The 21393-nt window shown below is 28.9% G+C and overlaps 1 protein-coding gene and 2 non-coding genes across 5 annotated transcripts in view; all 3 read right to left on the bottom strand.

Annotated features, from left to right (window-relative positions):
• Positions 1 to 4856: 4856 nt before the first annotated feature.
• The window catches only part of LOC107437456 (cytochrome P450 302a1, mitochondrial), a 32305-nt gene continuing 15768 nt past the window's right edge, over positions 4857 to 21393 (bottom strand). For all 3 annotated transcript variants that reach the window (XM_043057072.3, XM_087157543.1, XM_043057079.3), the window contains 7 exons: positions 18331 to 18518; positions 14916 to 15099; positions 12901 to 13051; positions 8791 to 8954; positions 7432 to 7510; positions 7101 to 7292; positions 4857 to 5417 (listed from right to left, as the gene is read on the bottom strand). In XM_043057072.3, the coding sequence (XP_042913006.2) occupies positions 5304 to 5417; positions 7101 to 7292; positions 7432 to 7510; positions 8791 to 8954; positions 12901 to 13051; positions 14916 to 15099; positions 18331 to 18518 (1072 nt within the window). In that variant the 3' untranslated portion in view covers positions 4857 to 5303. The remainder of the gene's footprint in view (positions 5418 to 7100; positions 7293 to 7431; positions 7511 to 8790; positions 8955 to 12900; positions 13052 to 14915; positions 15100 to 18330; positions 18519 to 21393) is intronic.
• On the bottom strand, positions 20321 to 20439 carry TRNAL-CAA (transfer RNA leucine (anticodon CAA)). Its single transcript has 2 exons — positions 20402 to 20439; positions 20321 to 20366 (listed from the first exon to the last, which is right to left on the bottom strand). It is a non-coding gene; the product is annotated as a tRNA-Leu (tRNA).
• Positions 21166 to 21285, bottom strand: TRNAL-CAA (transfer RNA leucine (anticodon CAA)). Its single transcript has 2 exons — positions 21248 to 21285; positions 21166 to 21211 (listed from the first exon to the last, which is right to left on the bottom strand). It is a non-coding gene; the product is annotated as a tRNA-Leu (tRNA).

Genomic DNA, 21393 nt, shown 5'->3' with positions numbered 1-21393 from the left:
TGCTGGGAAGAAAGCCTTTCATTAAATTTTTTTCTGTAACAAGTTAAAAAGAAGCCTTATTTACGCTACTCTCTTTTAAAATAAACAAACTTTAATGGTTCCATTTCTAAATATTGAATAGTACAAAACTGGTTGAAACCTCAAATATTTGCATTTAAGAGTGAGTTTTTTGTCATTATTTCAAATATTCTTTTAATCAAGTAGCAACAGTTTCTGGGTACAATTAAAACGAACCTGCACTCTGTTTATTTTATTAAAAAGCAAATAGATCGTTTAGATTTCATTGTTAAAATTTAAAATGCATTTTTATTATTCAATTAACTAGATCATTTTAAAGCTCTTAATGTGTAATAAAACAAATTTGTATACCTTTAAAATGTAAGTGATTACATGAGTTGTGAGGCTTTTTCTTTTAAAATTTACAAAGGTTTGCCTTTCTTTTATTTATTCCTGATCGATAACAAATCTATTAGAATCTATATTAAAAATTTGCTTAGAATTAGTTTATATTTATTAAATAAATTCCTTTTTAGTACATGGTGAATCAAAAATTATCTGACAAGCTTTAAGAATAAGTAGAGCATAACTAACTCTCGGAGAATACAAGTGGCACACTTCAAAAACTCGTTTTTTCTAAATGTCGAAAATAACTCTGAACAACTTTAATGAAATCTAGCCTCATAACGTAACACAAGTACACTGTAAAAACTTTGGTGCAATACTTGAGAAATGAATGTAATGAGAAAATTAACACCAAGCTCAGATGCATTTACTCCATTCGTGATCTTCGCCAGTTTGAAATATTCAATTTTTATCATCTTCTGTTTTGTTAAACCAAGTTCAAATAACACTCTGTGCTGTGTATATGTTTGATTTACAAAATATTTTATGAATAAATAATAAGGCAAAATATGAAAAATAATGCATAGATATGCATTCTAAATTAATGATTCTAATGAAAGATCCTGGCCCACTTTAAATAAGCTAAATATTTTGTAAAACCTGTTAAGGAAACTTCAATTAAGAATTTCAACATAATATTTCTTTGAGAAAAAATTTTCACATAAGAGCGGATAACCGAAACAACTAAGAATAAACTAAAGATAAACAAAGAATAAATAAACAGATAAATGAAATGACTAATTTTTTTATCCGTTCATTTTTTTATAGCATTGTATCCGCTTTTACGGATATATAAAACAATACTGACTTCAACAACAAAACGGGAAACCAACTCAAAACCTAATATTTTCCGAAAATAACACTAGTCCTAAAACCACACAAAACAAGATAACCGCTTATGAACTTTCTTTATAAAACATAGCACAGTAAAACCGAATAGCAGCCAATTTTAACATTTCGACCATTCTAAAGATCGATGTTGAAGTTATCAAGAAAAGAAAATAGAAAAGTGAATCCTTCTTTATAGAGTTTGAGGAATGATCAGTTGTTTCATGTCATAGTTTCTCACGCGATGTAGTGAAATATGTTTACTTTTTAGGTCACTTACACGATTTCTAAACCTTCAAAAATCTTCCTCAAGTTATTCAAGAAAAAAAAATATTACTCAAAAATTAAGGATGTTAACGCGAAAGTTCCTGTAGCACTCATAAAAATTCTAGTTCATAAAAGAAAGAAATCAAATACAAACCTAATATCAAGATTTTACAATAAATAATAAAAACAGATATTACATTTGCAAAGCTTCATATTCTAATTTTTTCATCCAGATACAACATTATAAAATTGATTATTTATATTTTGAGTTGTAAAATATATTATGAAGACTATTTTCCAAAAAAATCACTTCTTCCTTCCAGCATTCTCATAGGAATTTCAAGAATTTTTTTGGATCCTCTCCTAAATAAAATCTTGGCATCTAAATACGTCACCGCTACGAGCCCGAAATGTGAGCATATTTCAATTTTCTCTTTGTTTCAACATCAGTGCTTGTATACTTAATTTTTATTTTTATTTGTATATGTATTTTTATTATATTAAAGATTTTTCGTTTATGGTTATCTTGGATATTGGTAGCTACTGCCATCTGTCGTTTAAATGCTTAAATAACTGAAAAAGTTTAACCAGATGCAATTTTGTTGAATAAGAATCAATAATTTTTTTTAACTCATCATAAAATGTACAAAATTTAAAAAATATATAATTTATAAATTTATAAAAATAATAATTGACTTAAAATGGCATATTTCAGCGAATTTGCAAGCCCTCTGTATTTATTCTACAATTGAACTTTTACAGTAATATAAGACATATATCATTCTTTCTCAATGAGTAATTTTTTTTATATAAACTGATCATATTAAAATATTCAAACTGAAAATTTAAACCTTTTTTCTCTCTAAAATTATGTTTTATTTCTCTTGTTACCTCAATCTGTACTCATTTGCAAAAGATAATTCTTCTTATTCATCAACATAGTATTATACATTTCTAGAAAATCATCCTACTAAATATTTCGTGTTTAATATAAATAACTTGTAAACTTTTATTTTCTTTTTTATAAGTAGGTATAAGAAAAAACTTTGCAATATTCCCTATAAAATTTATTTGAGAAATTAAATTACATTGCAAAAAAAAAGAGAAAAAAAAAGCTCAGCAGTACATCAACTGTTTAAAATATAAGAAATATATTAAAAAATACAAATGTAAACCTTATTTGGCGAAAACTTAGATTTTCCATTCTTAATTGCAAATTTCTGGAACTTTCAGAGGGACATGCTAAATATTTCTGAAATATATTACCGATTCCTTTTATAGATGGCAGCACTATACTTAACTTAAAAAGTTTTGTTGAAGGAATCAATTCGATAAACTGAGTCAACTCACAAAATCGGAAGAAAATATAACAAAAAGCATACGTTTATTCTCCATGAAACAGAAAATCAGGAGTTTATGAGAAATTACTTTAAAATATGTGCTTGAAAGATATCTCAATAATTTTCTTTTGAACTTTTTATGCACGTGTATGTAGCTAAATCGTTACGTGCATTGTTTCTATTGAAAGACGCCTCGTCTCTCGCCATCTTGAAATTTAGGTTTTTTTGTGTGTGTGTGTGTGTGTTAAATTAGCTTAGAATGATAGTGTCTCTGGGCAGCTCTATATTTTTCAAAAAAGATTGAAAGTAAAGGGATCGCTTTATCATATTAGGAGAAATAGTTCTTGATATTCTTGCTATTTTTTAGATTTTTAGATAACTTCCATTTATTTATTTTTTTTTTGAAAATTATAAAGTAATAAAATTACGCGTTTTGTAGTTTTTAATATGGTAGTATTCAATGAGTATTAATTTTTTCAATTGTTGTTAGCTTCTTTTGTTCAATCTTGGCAATAAAATTTGAATTTAAAGAAAATATTTTCTATAAATGTTCTTGTGATAATATGACTTCAAAGAGCAGTTATAATTATTTCAAAAAATGCACTTTTCGGGAAGTATTTTTGTTTCCTTCATACAACTAAATTTCTGTTGCATGTAGGAATTTTTCTATTGCTTTTATCATTTGTAGATTATAAATAATTAAACAATAATTCTTGACTTTTCAGTTTTTTTTTATTTTTATTCATTAACTGTTTTTTAGAGAAACTAAGGAAAAAAAGAGTTTACTTTCTTACCAGCAAGCGAAAATTATATTGCCAGACATGCTCGCGGGATGCAAAAATTCTAATCGGACATGTATTTTTTACTCTAACAGGCTTTCCTGGGCATGTAAATAATCTATCAAAGTTCGGCATATGGATGGAATAAATTACATCATAGGTGGAGAAAACACAAAAGACAATTGATTATTTTAAAAAGACCTAAATTTTCTTAGTTATACAAATAAGAATTATAAGAATTTCCAAAACACAACTACCTTATTCATTTAAATTCTCCTAGTCATGCTTATTATCATCCTATTTAAGTAAAATATTGAAGGGCATGCATTTGCTGATAGCATTTAGTAATTTTGATAACATTTCTTAACAATAATGCTCCGCATTTATTCTATCCATTATTCATATTCCTCTTTTGTTTATAATACCCAATATTCCTTTTGTTTAATAATATTTAATACTTTTGATTTAAATTTAAAACTAAAGAGTTGATGTAAAAAATTGGAAAATAATTTTTTTCCGCTGATTAATAATAAGTACATGATTAATAATAAGACTGATTGTACATATATTTCATATATTTATAATCCGTACATATTTCATATATATTACATATATTTCAATTCATATGCAACAGAAAAGCAGATGCTTGGGCAATTACTTAGCAAATTAACATCATATAAAAAACATAATTTTTCGAAAGATACGATATGCTCTTTTTCTTACATCACACATTTAAACACGTATTTTATTTATGTATGAACTCAATTTATTGATAATTTAATTTTAAATAAACAAATTTTAAATTAATTTAATTTTAAATAATTTAATTTTAAATAATTTAATTTTAAATAATTTAATTTTAAATTAAATTTTAAACTTCAAAAGATTTTTTCAAATTTGAAAATAAAATGCTTTAAAGTGATTGAAAAGTGCAGAGCATTTGAACAAACGGAATATTCTAAAACAGATCAGAAATTTCTGGGAAAAAAAAGCTGCATTACAGATTGACAAAAAAATTTACCTTGAATATAACAAAAAAATCAACATCTAAAAATTTAAAAAGAAAAAAAAAGTGTTTAAATATACACCGTAATAAGAGGAACAAAACAAAAGTTTTGTAAATCAATTCAGACAGAAAAAAATTTACAACCTTTTACAGATCGAACCAAAATAAAAAATAGAGAGCCTGTTACAATATATTTCTATTTTTCGTTTTCATCATTATTAAAAGAAATTTACAAATTTAAAATTTAATCTTTATTTATTATTGAGTGAGATAAATTTAGAATCTTTTATCTCATACAATATATTTAATGCAATATGCATAATATAAATTTGCTTTACTTGCAATAAGATTCATATAAAAGTGTGCATTTCTAACTCTCCTACCAGTAGAATCAAATATACAACTAGGAGAGATAAAAAAAAAATTCAAATATATTTCAATATTTACAAAAATGCTTTCAAACATTTTCAATAACAATCTGAACAATAATTTAAACATTACAGAAAAGAAAAACTTTTAAGTCTCTCAAATATGCATTCCTGATGAATAAATATGCTCTGAAGAATCACAAGTCCAATTGTTAATTTATTTTATGATTACAGCTTTATTAAATGAATGAAGAGTTCGAAGCTTGGCAGATCCTTTAATGTAACTCACTTTTTTAAATTTTTGGCCATTCAATTAATCATTCACTCTCTTCATACGAAGTTTTACTGGTTTATCTGGAACATTAATTAGTCTGCTATAGCTATCTATATCTTCATAATGATAACTTAGTTCAAAATTCCTTATAATCTGAAATTAAAATGTAAAAAGACCAGATTAGTTAAGACTTAGTTCAATGTACTCAATTAATATTAAACAAAACTATTATTAGGCTCAAAATTATTATTAGACTCATAGTAATATTAACCCTTTAAAAGGCCAGGGGAAGTATTCCCATCAAGTTCATTAATTTCTAAATATAGATGGTAGAGCAGTGGTGGCTCAGGGCATAGAGCGTTCGCCTTCCAAGTAGATGAACTGGGTTCGAATCCCAGCGAAGGCTAATCGATACAAACTCAGCTTCAGAACTGGTTTATGTTCAGAGCAAATATTAACATTTCGGCTTTAGGCTTGGTTAACTGTTAACTTAGATAAATCACAAAATGAAAAGTTAACTAGTTGTTTAAAGTGAGGAACCTCTTCACTGTTTCGGTTTCTTTGTAAATATTTGCTTCAACTTTTGTTATTATTCCGTTATATAACAAGCCTTGCTTGGACAGGAACAAACACGCATCAAAACCGATAATGGTTTAAATTTCGAACTAAACTGAGGTAAATATTCATGTTTTAGCTTTAAGATCGATTAACTGTTAACTTCGCGGAGTCACAAAATTAAAAGATGACTAATTTCCATTGCACTCACTTGTTCCGCAACGCTCTTTTTAGGCCCTGGGCGTCGGGGGGAAAACGCAAGTTGCAATAGCTCTCCCCAAAACATCCCAAGCAATTTCCATAAAGTTCATGACAGAAGATCTGAGTTGCGTCAGGGTTTCTCGTACTCGTAACTCAAACTCTTACGTTATTCGAGCATCATAGTGCATGCGCGAAAATATCCAAACAAATCACATTATCGCTATGAGGAAGAAAATAAGTGTAGTGTGTCTACCACTACAAAAACACAATTCTAATTCACTAGTATATAAGACACGTTAGCTTGATTCTATAGTGGGAATCTATTTTCATAGATGGCATGTTCGATGTGATTCCCCCCACGTTGATGATCTTTGGATATGATATGAACACGCCTACCTTGACAGAAACTCCCACTTCAATTTGAACACGTCTACTTCGATGGTTTCCCCATTGAACAGTTGACTTGCTACTTGTGACTGCGACATTATCCACATCCTCGTGCTGTTGCTACTCAGTCTCGATCTCAACGTCGGCCGGCATACACTCGACTGCTAATGGCAACATAGGAGCAACCACTACAGTGAACTTAATACAGCTCTCACGGTTCGGAAAAGTACGATGATCTTAATACAGATCTCCCGGCTTCTGACAAAACAGCAATGAATCAACTAGGGGTATCCATCCATTCATCGAATTCTATCACAGATATAATTCCGGTGGAGAAGTACTATAGTGTGTCTACCACTACAGAAATACAATTCCAATTCACTAGTTAACTCGATATGATAACTCGATTCTATGTGGGAGTGCCTTTTCATAGATGAAGGTTGACATTGTCGATAGCAGTCCCCACAATAAGGTTAGCGTAACGGTTAACGTAAGACAAACGCTATGCAAAATCTCTCCTTTGATAGCATAATTCAGTAGTTTTATAGCAAATCTGAAAAATCTTTTAATTTAGACATCAGTATAAATCGCATATTCCTTATCTTTTATATCATTCAAATGAAATACTATTATTACAATAACTTCAAAATTTATACTTTTAATCTACATACTATATTTATACTATATACTTACTTTTGCTATAGCGAGATTTATTTCTAGTTGTGCTATATTCCTACCAATGCATAACCTTTTTCCAGATCCAAAAGGAGCAGAAACAGAACGTGGAGCATTCTTGGATAACCATCGCTCGGGTTCGAATTCCTTAGAATTTTTAAAATATTTTTCTTGGATTGAAGCCACTTGGTGTTGCAGAATTACCATCGTCTGAAATTAAATTTAAATGTTGAAGTCTTTAGTCAAAAATTTACCACCAAAATTAGAATTTTATTTTTAAGTAATTGGACAGTTGGTACTTTTGACTTAAAATTTTTTTTTTTTAAATATAAAATATGATGTCACTCACATTAGCAGGAACAAGGTAGCCTCCAATGACCAAATCGTTTGGAATAACTCGTCCAGTGCCTATTGCCACAGGATTTATTCTAAAACGAAATAAATAAACTAAAAAAAAATGTAATATCTAGTCTATCTAATCTAGTTAATATCTAATAATCTATCTAGTTAATATCTAAAGATTATTGCACGCGTAGATGCAACTCTCTGAAATCAAAATGTAATTTTTAACAAAATAAATTAACTTAAAATCACATTATGTTTAATTCAAATAATTTCCATTAGGCTAATAAATTCTGGAAATTTCAACAAAAGATTTGAAGATGTGTTTCACAACATAAAAAGAATAAGGCCACTCGAATAAGGAGAGAATAAGGATTCATTTGTATCCTACGTCCTTTTTTAGGGACGGTTGTAAAATTCCATTATAAAGATATAAAGCCACATGAATTGGACATAAATCACTTTAAAGCACTCTTTTCTTTTATATTTTTTCAGCGGAATCAACCGTTCGATTAATAATGTTCACTTTTTTTTTATTTTATAACTGAAACTGGAAAACAGTTTTTCGTTCGTAATACATATTTGGAAGAAATGTGTTAAGTTAGTTTTTATTAATTAAGTAACTAGCAAATTTTTATTAATATTTTAGCTAATACAATTAAAGATCATGAAAGCTGATTCTGAGGGTGGGGATTTAATTTGCTAGCAGACAAGAACCATTTTCCCTCAGCATCCCTCATCTTTACTGCGTAATAACTCTCGGAGATGACCGATTTTCAACGATATTTATTTATCGAAACTTAGATATCCTCAAAATGCTACAAATGGGGGTGATATCGTCATTTTTGTAAAAAAAAAAAAATAGAGATCAACCGTTCCTCCCTCATGATTTACAATTGTTAATTATTTTTTCTTCCTACTTAATCCATGTTAATTTAGATTTTGGTACAACATTCTTTTCATAATTTTCTATTTAATTTCGCAACATCTAAAATTAATATATTAGGGAGACTGGAAAGTAACGTCGTTTCGGCGCATTAAATATTCCTTAATCATAAAAACCAATTCATTTTTTTCGATCCATTTCGATTCATTTACTATCCGGCAAATAAAGGTTGGTGATAACGAGGGTTATTATTGAAATCTTGATAACAAATATGAAATGCACCGAAACGACGTTACTTTCCGGTCCCCAATACAAAGTTTCCTTGGAATTTACAACAAATACAGCATTAATAAACGTATTTCCACTTTTCGTAATACTGCGTTTGTTTAATGCAGCATTTTCTAGAAGAACAAACTTTTTTATGAATTTATCAAATAAAGATTTACGCAATAATTGATAATGTGGGATGTTTGCACTTGCCTCAAAGTTTCTTGTACCACAGCTTTTAAGTAATTTGGTTTCTTAACACCTGTAAATGGAGTATCTAGGGTAGGCATTACTTCACGTAATTGTTCTCGTAAAGTATCCTGAACACGCTTGCATCGAGCCAAGTGATACAAACCAAAAGATAGTGCAAATGAAGTCTATGGAGAAAAAAACAATTGTTATGGAGACTAAAAGAATAAATATACCTATACACAAAAAGTTAATGAACATTCCCGTTATCTTTCTAACAAACACATCTTTTCATTCAAGTTGTGTTTTGTAGTCTTGATAAAGTTTCCTTAATATGTGTAAATTGTTAAGACCTTTATGATATTACGCTTTAAAAAATCAATTATGACTTTGCAAGTTAATTTGAAATATTTTTTTCAAATTTATCAAATCTTTATAAAATAATAATAATAATGACGAAAGTATAAAGAAATCTAACATATGATTTTTTAATTAACTCAATGGCATCGGAATTTTTGTAAAAGAATATGTTAAATACTATTTAAAAAGAAACAAGCAATTCCCGCTATTATGAATTCTAGTCTTTTGAACAATGGAGAATTTCATATCAACAATAAGGAGTTCAAAATTTTAAAAAAAAAATTTTTTTACTCCTAAAAAAATATTATTTTCGAAAAAAACTGTTCTCTAGTGTTATCTTGTTATCAAACAACGCATTTTCTATACACCTTAATCAGCATATAAATAATACTTGAATTACAAAAAAAAAAATTTGAAGGACATCCGATATTTTTCTGAAATTCATCCTTATGATAGCAATAGATTTTATTCCAAACCAAAAACAATTCTAGCTGAGATTACGATGAATCTTAATTTTTTACTGATTCATTCTGCAACATTTAAACTTTAATTTATATATTTATCAGCTTAAAAAATGTATTTTTTAACTTTTTATCCCTTTATTGAAATAAATATTGCCAAAAATAAAATTTTTGACAATTATCTTAATGACCACTATTTATGGAAGCATATGACAACTTGTCATTCATCATTTTTAAGAAAATTATATAACCATCGCTTATGACACAGTATGACATGATAATAATTTAGCATTTTTGAAACAACGCTATATAATCATCGTTTATGAGAAGATAAATCATTCATGACATATTTTTTTTAAAAAATCTTCAAATCCACTTAATCCATTCATTTCACAATAGGGAAGTCCACGATCTCGATTTGCTCTTCACCACTTTAATTTGTTAACATTATCCCTAAGAAAATTTCTTTTTAAGGCTATATGAACATTCATAGAGCAAATTAAATTGCTATTAATTCGGTGGTTCCCAATTTTTTTCGGGAGTGGAACCATAAATGATTGACCTTGTTTTTGCGGTCTTCCAATGAGGTGAACCGGGTTTATAACCCAGCGATGACTAGTCGATTTAAATTCCGCACCAGACTTGCACCGACCACAGTGGTGACGAAAAATATAATCAGTGGTAGACGAATCATGGGTTAGAGTCCTTTTTTTTTTCTACCAGACGTGGACACGTACCTAGGTTTGCAAAACTCTTAACCGTATAGTCCACGTCTGGCCACAGGTCTAGCTCACATTACATAAGTGCATCACATTAGTTTAAAAAAAAAAAAAAAAAAAAAAAAAAAAAAAAAAAAAACGAATGAAGAAAGTGTAAATGAAAAACAAATTTTTGAAGAAAGTTACAATAGATGCCAATAATTAAAAACATAACGGTTAAGTAACATTTAAAGATAAAAAGATCAGAGTTGCTACATGCATGGTATGAAGCGCTCTCTAAGAGGCTGTAAAATAGGAATTTGGAAATACTTGGGGGGGAAAAAAGGTAATTGAATCTTGTAGAAGAAAAGAAAAGAGTTTTTAGAGTTTCTCTTTAAGGGGATCAATTCAACTGGAGTTTGTGAATGAGAGAGTTTTGAGCATTTCTCATGGTGAATTGTGAGTTCAACTGAAAGTTTGGGTTAGAGTCCCCTTGCCATCAGGATAATCGTGGGAGGCTTTCGCGGTCTTCCTCTCTATGTAACGCAAATGCGTGTTAGATTCATCAAAATGTCCACAATGAAGGCGAATTTCTCGCAATACTTGATCCAGAAACTCCCTTGTCTTCAGAATTGGGTTTTAAATTACAAGGCTATGGAACTGAACACAGACGTAAACCCAAAATTGGGTAGGCTGTTTAATGACGGTTATAAAGTAAATAAAACGATTGTTAACATATTAATTAAGAAAAAGTACATTAATTATCTTGAAAATAGTTATTTATCTAAATGTTATTTATTAAAATACATATTTTCAATATGTAGTTAATATGTAGTGAATTAAAGGAGAGTGAATTTTCTATTATCATATCGTTTTATCAAGATTAGTCTTAGAATTGGGTTGTAATTTATGATAGTCAGAAGAATTCACAGGTCTACGGCGGAATTTAGTCTAGTTCTTTCTTAATTTGATTTTAGTGTGTGTATAAACTGAAAAATAAATGAACTTAAATATGGTTTCCGTTAAAATGAAAACGATAACGACAAAAATAAACGAAGAGAAGTTTTATCAGAGGAAGATTCTTTTCATTAAGGTCGGTTATTTTTATTCGATACGATGTACTAATCCAATTTTTCATAAATGCATATCCATAAATCTTTCGATATACTGTTATCAGAAAAAATAACATTGCTTTGAATTTTCTTTCCCCATAAGAATTTTAATTAAATGAAATTTCATAAAAATAGCTGAAATATTAAACCCACCTCTCCACCAGAATTCGTAGCCTTCTAATAAATATTAGATTGCTAGTTTTATACAAATTTAGTTACAGGTTTCCAAAATCATAACTGGTAAAAAAAAATTCTAACTCTCAGAACTCCTGCGACCTTCCACGGAACCCTAAGGTTCGACTAGCCACCATTTTGAAACAGCTGTATAAATCAACATTCTAAAAAATATTCTGTGTAAGGATAGGATTTAATGGTGGTCAAAATAAAATAATGCAAAAAAAACTCATTTCTTTTTTCTTAACCCAGCCGCTTTCATATACTACTATAACACTACTGTAAAGTTTAAAGCTACTTCAATACCATTTGGATAATGCTACTGTAAAATTTAGTCAATGATCGCAATACAGTACGGCAGGTTTTGCGTTCATGGTTTCTGTTTCCATCGATTTAAAAGTCAGAAAGTGTATATATGTATTTTATTTTATAATCGACATTGAACAGCTGACCCGAACGTTATCAATGTTAACGACTATCAATGTTCACATCCGTAGCCTTGTAATTATGTAACCAACCCAGAAAACAAAAAAGAGAACTCCTGGATCAAGCAAGGGGACAAATCAGCCTTTCCTGGAGGACTTTTTGATGAAACTATCCCGCATTTACGTTACTTGAAGAGGGAAAAAAATTTAAACCTTTCACAAATTGCACGATGGCAAGGAGATTCTAACCCATGATCTGTCTGCTACTGACGATATTTTACGTCTGCACTGTGGTCGGTGCAGAATTCGTATCAACCAGCCACCGATGGGATTCGAACCGCTTACCAATGTGCTACCGCAAACGCTCTCATACAGACCTTATTTAAAAAATAACATATGTTGATGACAAATGTATTTAATGTTCGACATTCTTTTTTTTTTATTGCAACCACTTTTTAACGTTCGTGGGAACCCTGTTGTAGGTTGTATAAAAAAAAAACTTTAAGTCATTTTCATAAAAACTTCTTTAACGGTTAAATTTCTTTAACTATTTGGGTAATCTCAAGTTGTTGTTTTTTTTTAATTAATAAATGTGTCTTTTAAGATTGACATAAGAGAAGCTCTCGTTCATACCAACCAGCCACCTCTGGTATTCGAACCTGTATCACCACATTGGGAGTTGAACGCTCTATACCCTAAGCCACTACGGCTCAAGTGTATATACATATTAAAAAGTACAAGCTTATATATATATAATATATATATATATATATATATATATATATATATATATATATATATATATATATATATATATATATATATATATATATATATATATATATATATATAATTAAAATATTAAAAGTGTGTGTTAGATATTAAAAAAATGTGGATTACTTACGGTATCGATACCGGCTAGGAACATATCTAAAATCATGGTAAATACATCTCTCTTTTCAGCGCCTGGTACTCTCATTAATCTGTGTACTATGCAGCTTTCGGATGAATTGTCGGCTGATTTCAAGGCTTCATCGAAGTATTTCCCTACTATTCTAAAAGAAAATATTGATAAAATATTTAGATTAAACTGTAATACTACAAAATATTTTAAACAATGTAAAAAAGACTTTCTCAAAATTGAGCAATAAGGCGCCAAAATAGATTTGAAACAAATATAGTCGAATTTGAAAACCCAATATTGAGCAAAATGCAGAGTCTCAAAAATAGCGCATCGTGTACTCAGTTCGAGTAATTTGTTGTTAAAGAAGAGTAGGCATAGTTTAAAAAATGATTATAAGCTGTTTTGAGCTCATTATATTCGAACATAAGTACATAGGGTTTTCAAATTTGACTGTATTTGTTTCGGAGCTATTTTGACGCATTTTTGTTCAATTTTTAGAAGCTCTTTTTCACAGTTATAATTTTTTAATTCATAATTTTTTTCAAAACGTCAGTCAGTTGAAAAAATTATGCAGTAGGTTTTTTAAATGATTGTTTTAAAATATTTTGTAACTAAAACTAGCACCTGATCTTTAATGGACTACAAGATACGTCGTTTTAATTTTTCTTTTTAAAATTATCCACTTTATAACTGATTAAAAATGACTCAAATTTTTTTCATTGAAAAAAAATTGCGTTTTAAAATTATTGTTGCTGGTAAGAATATTAAAAATCTCTAAATTGCTTCTAATGCGTTTTCTTTCTTTTTTTAAGGCTTATGCGAATTTTCTACCGATAAACAACAGAAACAAACAGTTTAGTTTCAGATTACATATTAAAATCAATAGTACAAGGATCATTTCATGTAAACTGAGTTAGTAGTCCTCACTCTACCATTTCAAATCTTTATAAATTTTAGTAAAAAATAAGCAGTACTGAAAAATAAAAGCTGAGAATCATACCTATTTTGAATTTCTATTATTCTATTTAGAAACCCATTTATCCACAATAATAAGCTGATTTTTAGCATTTTATAAAAAGCTAACATTTTTAATCAACATTGAAGTCTTTTATTGTAATTAAAGAGCTTTTGCACAGCGTTTGTCTTACATTAATCGTAACGCTAACGTAATTTTCTACCTCTTAGTAATACTATGGATAAATTTTCACGCATGCACTGTGGAGCTGAAATAGTATTAACTATAGAGTTAGAGGAAAACGTAATGCTTTTCGAAATCTATCTATTATTAATAATCACAAGTTCAAGATTTTCATAGATAGCAGGAAGGATAAAATGTTTGGAAAGAATTGAGAAACCCGTTCTAGTTTTAATTTAATTAACAAGTTCAATTTTGAAGAAGCCAATTTTTTATAATAAATCAAAATAAGTAAATAAAATAGATACAAAATTATTATTTCTTGATTTTTATTTTATTTTAATTCATTTCGGAAGAGACCCCATAGACCCTTACCCTGGCTATATTACAACCTCCTAAGGAGCTTGAAGATAAGGTATTCAATTCATAGACTATACTTTTTGAATCACTTACATACCAATATCATCCTAATTATCATACCTCAGCAGTGGTGGCTCAGGGGATAAAGCGCTCGTCTCCCATTGAGATGATCCGGATTCATATCTCAGAGATGGCTGGTCGATACGAATTCCGCATCCGGCTTGCACCGACTACAGTGCTGCCGTAAAATATCCTCAGTAGAAGACGGATCACGGGTTAGAGTCCCCTTGTCGGCTAACCAGTTAAAGTTTTTGTAGTTTTCTGCTCTATGTAACGCAAAAGCGGGTTAGTTCCATCTGAAAGTCCTCCACAAAGGCTAGTTTGTCCCAATGCTTGATCCGGGAGTTCCCTTGACTTTTGAATTAAGTTCAAAATTACAAAACTACATTGCTTGTTGTGAACTCAGAATTGGATAGGAAATAATAATTGTTAAATGAAACATAAAATAAAATTATCATACTCAGACAAAATATCTTGAGCTGCTTCCAGTTTCTTGTAATTTTTCTTCTGATTGAATGGCACATTTTCAGTGAGGTACACGGCCATGTGAGTAGCCTCTGCAGCCTTTACTAGTGCATCTGCCTCGGCATTCCCTTTCAAAGACAAGCAGCCTAGGCGTTTGTTCAAAGTTATATATCCGATACCTAAAAATTGAAATATCCCTTTGAACTATAAAGAAAACATTTGAGAAACAGACATGTTACCCTTACTACTATTTGCTTTATTTACATGCCATCCTGGGTAAAGCTAGCTTTTAATTATCTTGATATAGAATGGAATTTACCTAAGAGACCATTCAAAAAAATTGAATTCGATCCGCCTATAATGTTGTTTGTTTATTGTTTGTTGTTGTCTGCTATTGTTTATCGTTGTTTGCCATTTGCTCGTTTTTTTCCGTTGTTTGTTGTTATTATTGCTTCTGCCCTACTGTTACCACCTACAAAAAATATTACAGTTTATGCGGTTCTTGAAAAAAGTTGAGCAATATTTAGTGGTATAATAGATTGTATTTCTAAGATTTTATAAACACTGCTATATTTTAGAAACTCCACATAAAAGTTTCTAAACTGGAAATTTTTAGATCTCAGAATTTCAATTTTCAAATGAAAGTTAATACCGAACAATCTCAACACTCCGGAGTTATTCAATGTTAAAATTCATGGTAATCATATGCTACCATTTCTACTAAAACGGTACGTGGAAATCTGCTGTTGACCATGAGGCATAGAGAATCACAGAAAAGCAATTATCATGAACACATGAGCAATTATCCTTCGAGAAACTCGGCTTCGGCTGAGTTCCATTAAGAACTTAGAGAAAGAGGCATTCCAATATTATAAAACCCGATAAGTAGTTGTGAAGGGGACACGTGATCAATCATTTTAAATAAATAATTTTAGGTAATATTTTGCGATTAAAAAAAAGGTTTAATTGAAAGCTAAAAATCGATACATATATTTATAAAATGACATTAAATTAAAAAAGAGAATAACTTAGTCTTAAAAAAAAAACTATTTTAATATTGTTGTGCAAGAGACAGTTGTGTCTCTCTCTTCTTTTTTCTTGCATATAGGGCCTTTGTCGTCACACTCCATCTCACCCTGCAGGTGGCCAAGCACTTTATTTCTTTCCATGTTTTGTTCACTGCCTTTAATTCATTCATAAACGCTCTGCATCAGGTCATTTTAGGCCTACCCCTCTTTCGTTTACCTTGAGGTGTCCAGTCCAACGCCATTCGAGTTCTCTGACTTCTAATTTATTGGTTTCTGTTCACTGATTTTGAATAATTCATTGTTAGTTATTTTGTGGAACCATTTTATATTAAGAATTAATTCTGAAACCATTAATATTATATTAAGAACCCATTTTATATTCTGTTACATTTGTTGATAACAATCTATAACTTATTTGTATTTGTTTTCAAGTTGTACCAGGTTTCTGATCCGTATAAAAGTTTTTAAAAAAAATATTGGAGTTGAATATTCTTGTTCTTGTTTCATTTAATATCGTTCTGCACGCCCCAAAATTTATTTAGAACAGCGAAAGCAGTGCGAGCTTCATTTCGTTTGCTAGCGATATCTTGATTAGAACTTCCTCTCTTATTTATAATTAATCCAAGATAGGTAAAACTGCTGATTTCTTCAACTAGACAGTTTTCGAGATACATGCTGTTATTCACACATGGGAATAGTTACTGATAGTCTGCTCTTTACTGAAAATGAATTAACACTTCCAAGCACACAGCGAATTTCGGTACAAAATTTTAGTCAGGTGTCACGTTAGGAACTGCGACCGTATCGAATTTTTGAAATAAGTGTTTCCAAACAGAGCACACTACATCAGGAAGGATAAATAAACTTATCTATACACGGATTAAAAATAAGTCTCAGTCGAATTCGCTTATTTTATTTACTCCATAATTAGAACAAATGTTTTCGGGAAAATGTCAAGTGCAAAGCGCAAAAAAAAAAAAAAAAAAAAAAAAAACGGGAATAACTTTTGATCTAATGATTGGATCTTCGCATTGCAAGAACCAATATTAATGGTCCGAGGGAGTGAAATCAAACATACCAATTAATAAGTGCAGACGATATTTTAAGTCACGAAGTCAGACGCAAAAACCGTTCACAAAACAAAGTTTGGGCGAAATCGCTCGAATAGTTCCTGAGAAATTAAAATTTTAAAGTGTCAGCTGTTTAAATTTCGATTTTTCGGGAAGTATTCGACGGATTTCGCTCAAACCCTGTGTTTTGCCATCTAAAATCACATTCTTTATAATGATGTAAGAAATTTTATTGAAAGTAAGAAATTTTATTTTTAATGTAAAATTACCTTACAATTCAAAAAATTTTCGACTACTTATAAATAAAATAATAAGAAATGATAAATATTTACTAAATTGTTTTTTGCATGAAATCATCTTTGAATAAACGAATTATATAGCTGTGTGCAAAAATGTTTCAATTCGCTTAAAAAATTCTCTGGATAGAGTTAAATAAGCAAAAAAGAAAAATTAATATAAGGAAGTCCAAACTTTGAACCGCTACTTCTGACTAAACTATTGAAACCATATTTTTCAGGCTGCAGCCATCCCTATATTTTAGATCCGAATCTGACGGGGGGGAAATTATGTTTATTCAGGGAAAGCACGTTTTTGTGCCTGATTTTTTTTTTGTCTTAAAATATTGTCTGCACTAATTAATTAACATACATAATGTCACCGCCTCAAACCATTAAGATTGAATCCTAGAACGTGGAGATCCGATCTTTCGATCAAAAGTTATTCAGAGTGATCAATTTATTTTCTTGCGCACTTTACATTACAAATTGCCGCAAAACATCAAAGATACATTTTAAATACTTTTAAATAAAATTCTGATCACCTAATTAAAACTATACCTACCTTACACCTTATTAAGTTTCTAAAATCTTGCCCAATTGGACTTTTGGTAAAAATTGTTTTTGAGAGGTTCATATAACACTTTAAAAAAAACCTACAGAAACTTAGGTCTTTTTAATGCGAACTATCTTAAACATTTTTGTAAGCAAGGGGAAAGTATGAAAATATCATTTATACGTGCTCGTCTTAAATATGTTATCTGTCTTTCTTATTCGCAATTCAAGCAGACAGAATCCTGTAAATAAATTTACCTTGTAGCGTCGACACAAATTATGCACTCTACAATAATCACAGAAAAATTTCAGATTTAGAAAATTTACCCAAGAAAAATTTTTTAAAAAATGAGCATTTTCTATTATTTCATAATTTTTCACCAAAATTTTATTTACCTTAAAGCGTTTGTTCTAATTGCAATCCACATTCCACAATTCGAGAGTAAGATTTTATCTATAACTAATACAAAACTTTCACTTACATTCGAGTCCTAATCTGTATAATAGAGGCAATAAGTCAGTTTCTTCATTTTTATCTAAACTGTTTGATATTGCCGCTACGAGATCATCCACAACTTCTTCAAGAGCTTTAGAAGAATGCTTCACGATAGAAGGATGAAACAATGGAATTTGGAAAAGATCCCTAAATCTTTGCCACTCTTCTCCGTTACTATAATTCAAAAAATAATGATAATTAACTAAACAAAGAAGAATTAGAGACTATAGTAAAAGAACGAAATAAATTTTGAAAAATAAATTAAATTACAGAAAATTGGGGGCTCTTAAAAAATTGGCTATGGAAAATGGAATTTGGAAAAGATGCCTTAATTTTTGCCATTCTTTTTTTTTAGTATAATTCAAAAAAAAAATAAATAAATAAAATTAACTAAGTAAGCATGAAAACTATTGAATTAATGATTATTACAAAAGTACGAAAACAAATTTTTAAAAGTCACCTAAATTACAGAAAATTGGTGACACATAAATTAGAAAAGTGACTTTAGTAAATGATATTTGGAGATGATACCTAAATCTTTGCAATTTTTTCGCCTTTAGTATAATTAAAAAAAACTAAATCCGTAAAATAAAATTAATGAAACAAATAAGTAAACTATAGAATAAAAGATTATTGTAAAAGTACGAAAACAAATTTTTAAAAATCTCTTAAATTACAAATAATTGGAGACACTTAAATTAGAAAATTAGCTTTGGAAAATGAAATTTGGAAACTACGGCTATATTTTGCCATTCTTCTCCGTTTCTAGAATTAAATGAAAATAAAACTAACTAAAAAAATAAATAAACTATTAAATAAATGATAATTACAAAAGGTACGAAAATAAATTTTGAAAAAAAATAGCTTGAATTACTGAAAATTGAAGGCACTTAATTAAAAAATTGACTTCGGAAAGTGGAATTTGGAAAAATGGCCTAAATCTTTACTACAATCAATAGCCTAAATCGTTACTATAATTCAATTAAATAAATTTAGCTAAACAAATATGAAAACTATACAATTAATGATGATCGCAAAAGTACAAAAACAATCACTAATAGTAAAAAATCACTTAAATTACAAAATATTGGAGAATTATTAGAAACTTGGAACTTGCACTCATTATATCTAGCACTCTTGGAATATTAGAAACTTGGCTTTTAAATAAAATTTTGAGCAGTGAAATTAAAGTTCGAATCTCACACTTAAGTGTTACTGCTCAGTGGTAGAGCCTTCGCTTAATTATTTAAGGCCCCGGACAAATTATTTAGCGTGAAGTTTTGAATGTTATCTTTCAGCAAGAAGGAATGTACAATAATTAAAAAAAAATAAAAAATATAATAAAAATAAAAAAAATTTTAAAAAAATAAATAAATCAATAAAAAAGGCTTGCGTAATTTTTTTTCTCGACTTATACCTAAGAAATAACTTGGAATATTTTTTAATTTTTATTTTGTAATTTTATAATTAAAAAAAATTAATTTAAAAAATTTTTATTCGTATCAACGAGAGTTTTATAGGTGAAGTCACCAAATGAAGAATTTTGTGGTATGAGCCCCACAATATTAATGTTTAAATATACAATTGTAAAATTGTTTATCCAAAAATTATATAAAAATACATATATATATGTAACCAAAAATAAAATTTAAAAAAATTTTAATATATGTATATCAGGTCGAAAGCGGTGAAGAGAAGAAATGAAATTTATTGTTCCACAAAATCTAATTTTTCGTCGAAAATTTCAAACTTTGAAGTGATCGTAAAATATTTAAACAATATCTAAATGGGAAAATATTTTTCATTTCGTACTCATTCTAAAGAGAAATTTTCGCTGGGAACATTTTAAATTTTAGAAATTTTTTTTTCGATGAAATAAAGCGAAACCTTAATATTAAAAAATGCTGGAAAAGTATCATATAAAGTTAAGAAAAATTGAACAACAGAAAAATAAAAGTTGGGAAGGGAAAAAATACTGTCAGAAGTGGGATTCGAACCCACGCCCACATTCGTGGACCAGAACTCTCACTACTCTGATAACAGAGCAAGGAACGAACCTTGAGTCTGGCGCCTTAGACCGCTCGGCCATCCTGACTTGCTTTCAGGACGGATAATTTACTTTAATAAAAAATTTATAATGACATTTTTAGATGCTTCAAAAAATTTTACAATGCTTCAAAAAATTTTACAATTGTTCTTTGTAATTTTCGAAACTTCAATCAATTAGGTATTTTTTAAAATGAATAAATATAAGTTAGATAAAATTTATATTTCAAAACTTTAAAAATATTTCATATTTTTATTCCAATTTTATATGAATATATTAATATAAATAAATAAAAGATTATTAAAACTTAAATTTATTGAGATTAAAAATTTATTCAAAAATATATATTTATTTACATAAAAATTTTATTCTAAGAAGTACAGTGAAACCCTAATAAAAATAGATGTTGAAAAAGCATTATATAGAGTTCAAAAAAAATTTGTTTTTCAAAACTTCAATAAATTATGTATTTTTTGAAATATATAAATATAACTTTGATAAAACTTATATTTCTTTACATTAAAGATATATTCATATTTATATTGAATTTTTATATAAATATATCAATATAAATAAATAAAAGATTATTAAAACTTATGTTTATTAAGATTAAAAGTCTATTCAAAAATATATAATTATTTATATTAAAATTTTATTCTGAGAAGTACAGCGAAACCCTAATAAAAATAGATGTTGAAAAAGCATTTTATAGCGTTTAAAAATAAGAAAAATTTAATCTACGGAAAAAGAAAAATGTGAAGAAAGAAAAAAGCCTGTCAGAAGTGGGATTCGAACCCACGCCCACATTCGTGGACCAGAACACTCATTCACTCTGATAACAGAGCAAGGAACGAACCTTGAGTCTGGCGCCTTAGACCGCTCGGCCATCCTGACTTACTAACAGGATTAATAATTTTCTCCATAAAAAAATTTATACTGACATTTTTAGCTTATGAGGGGCTTTAAGAGATATCACAGTTATTTTTTATTTATTTATTTTTC

The sequence above is a fragment of the Parasteatoda tepidariorum genome, chromosome 2 (assembly GCF_982258835.1).
Source record: "Parasteatoda tepidariorum strain Cologne lab strain chromosome 2, Ptep-v5.0, whole genome shotgun sequence".
Lineage (NCBI taxonomy): Eukaryota > Metazoa > Arthropoda > Arachnida > Araneae > Theridiidae > Parasteatoda > Parasteatoda tepidariorum.
This window is presented reverse-complemented; position numbering and strand designations above follow the sequence as displayed.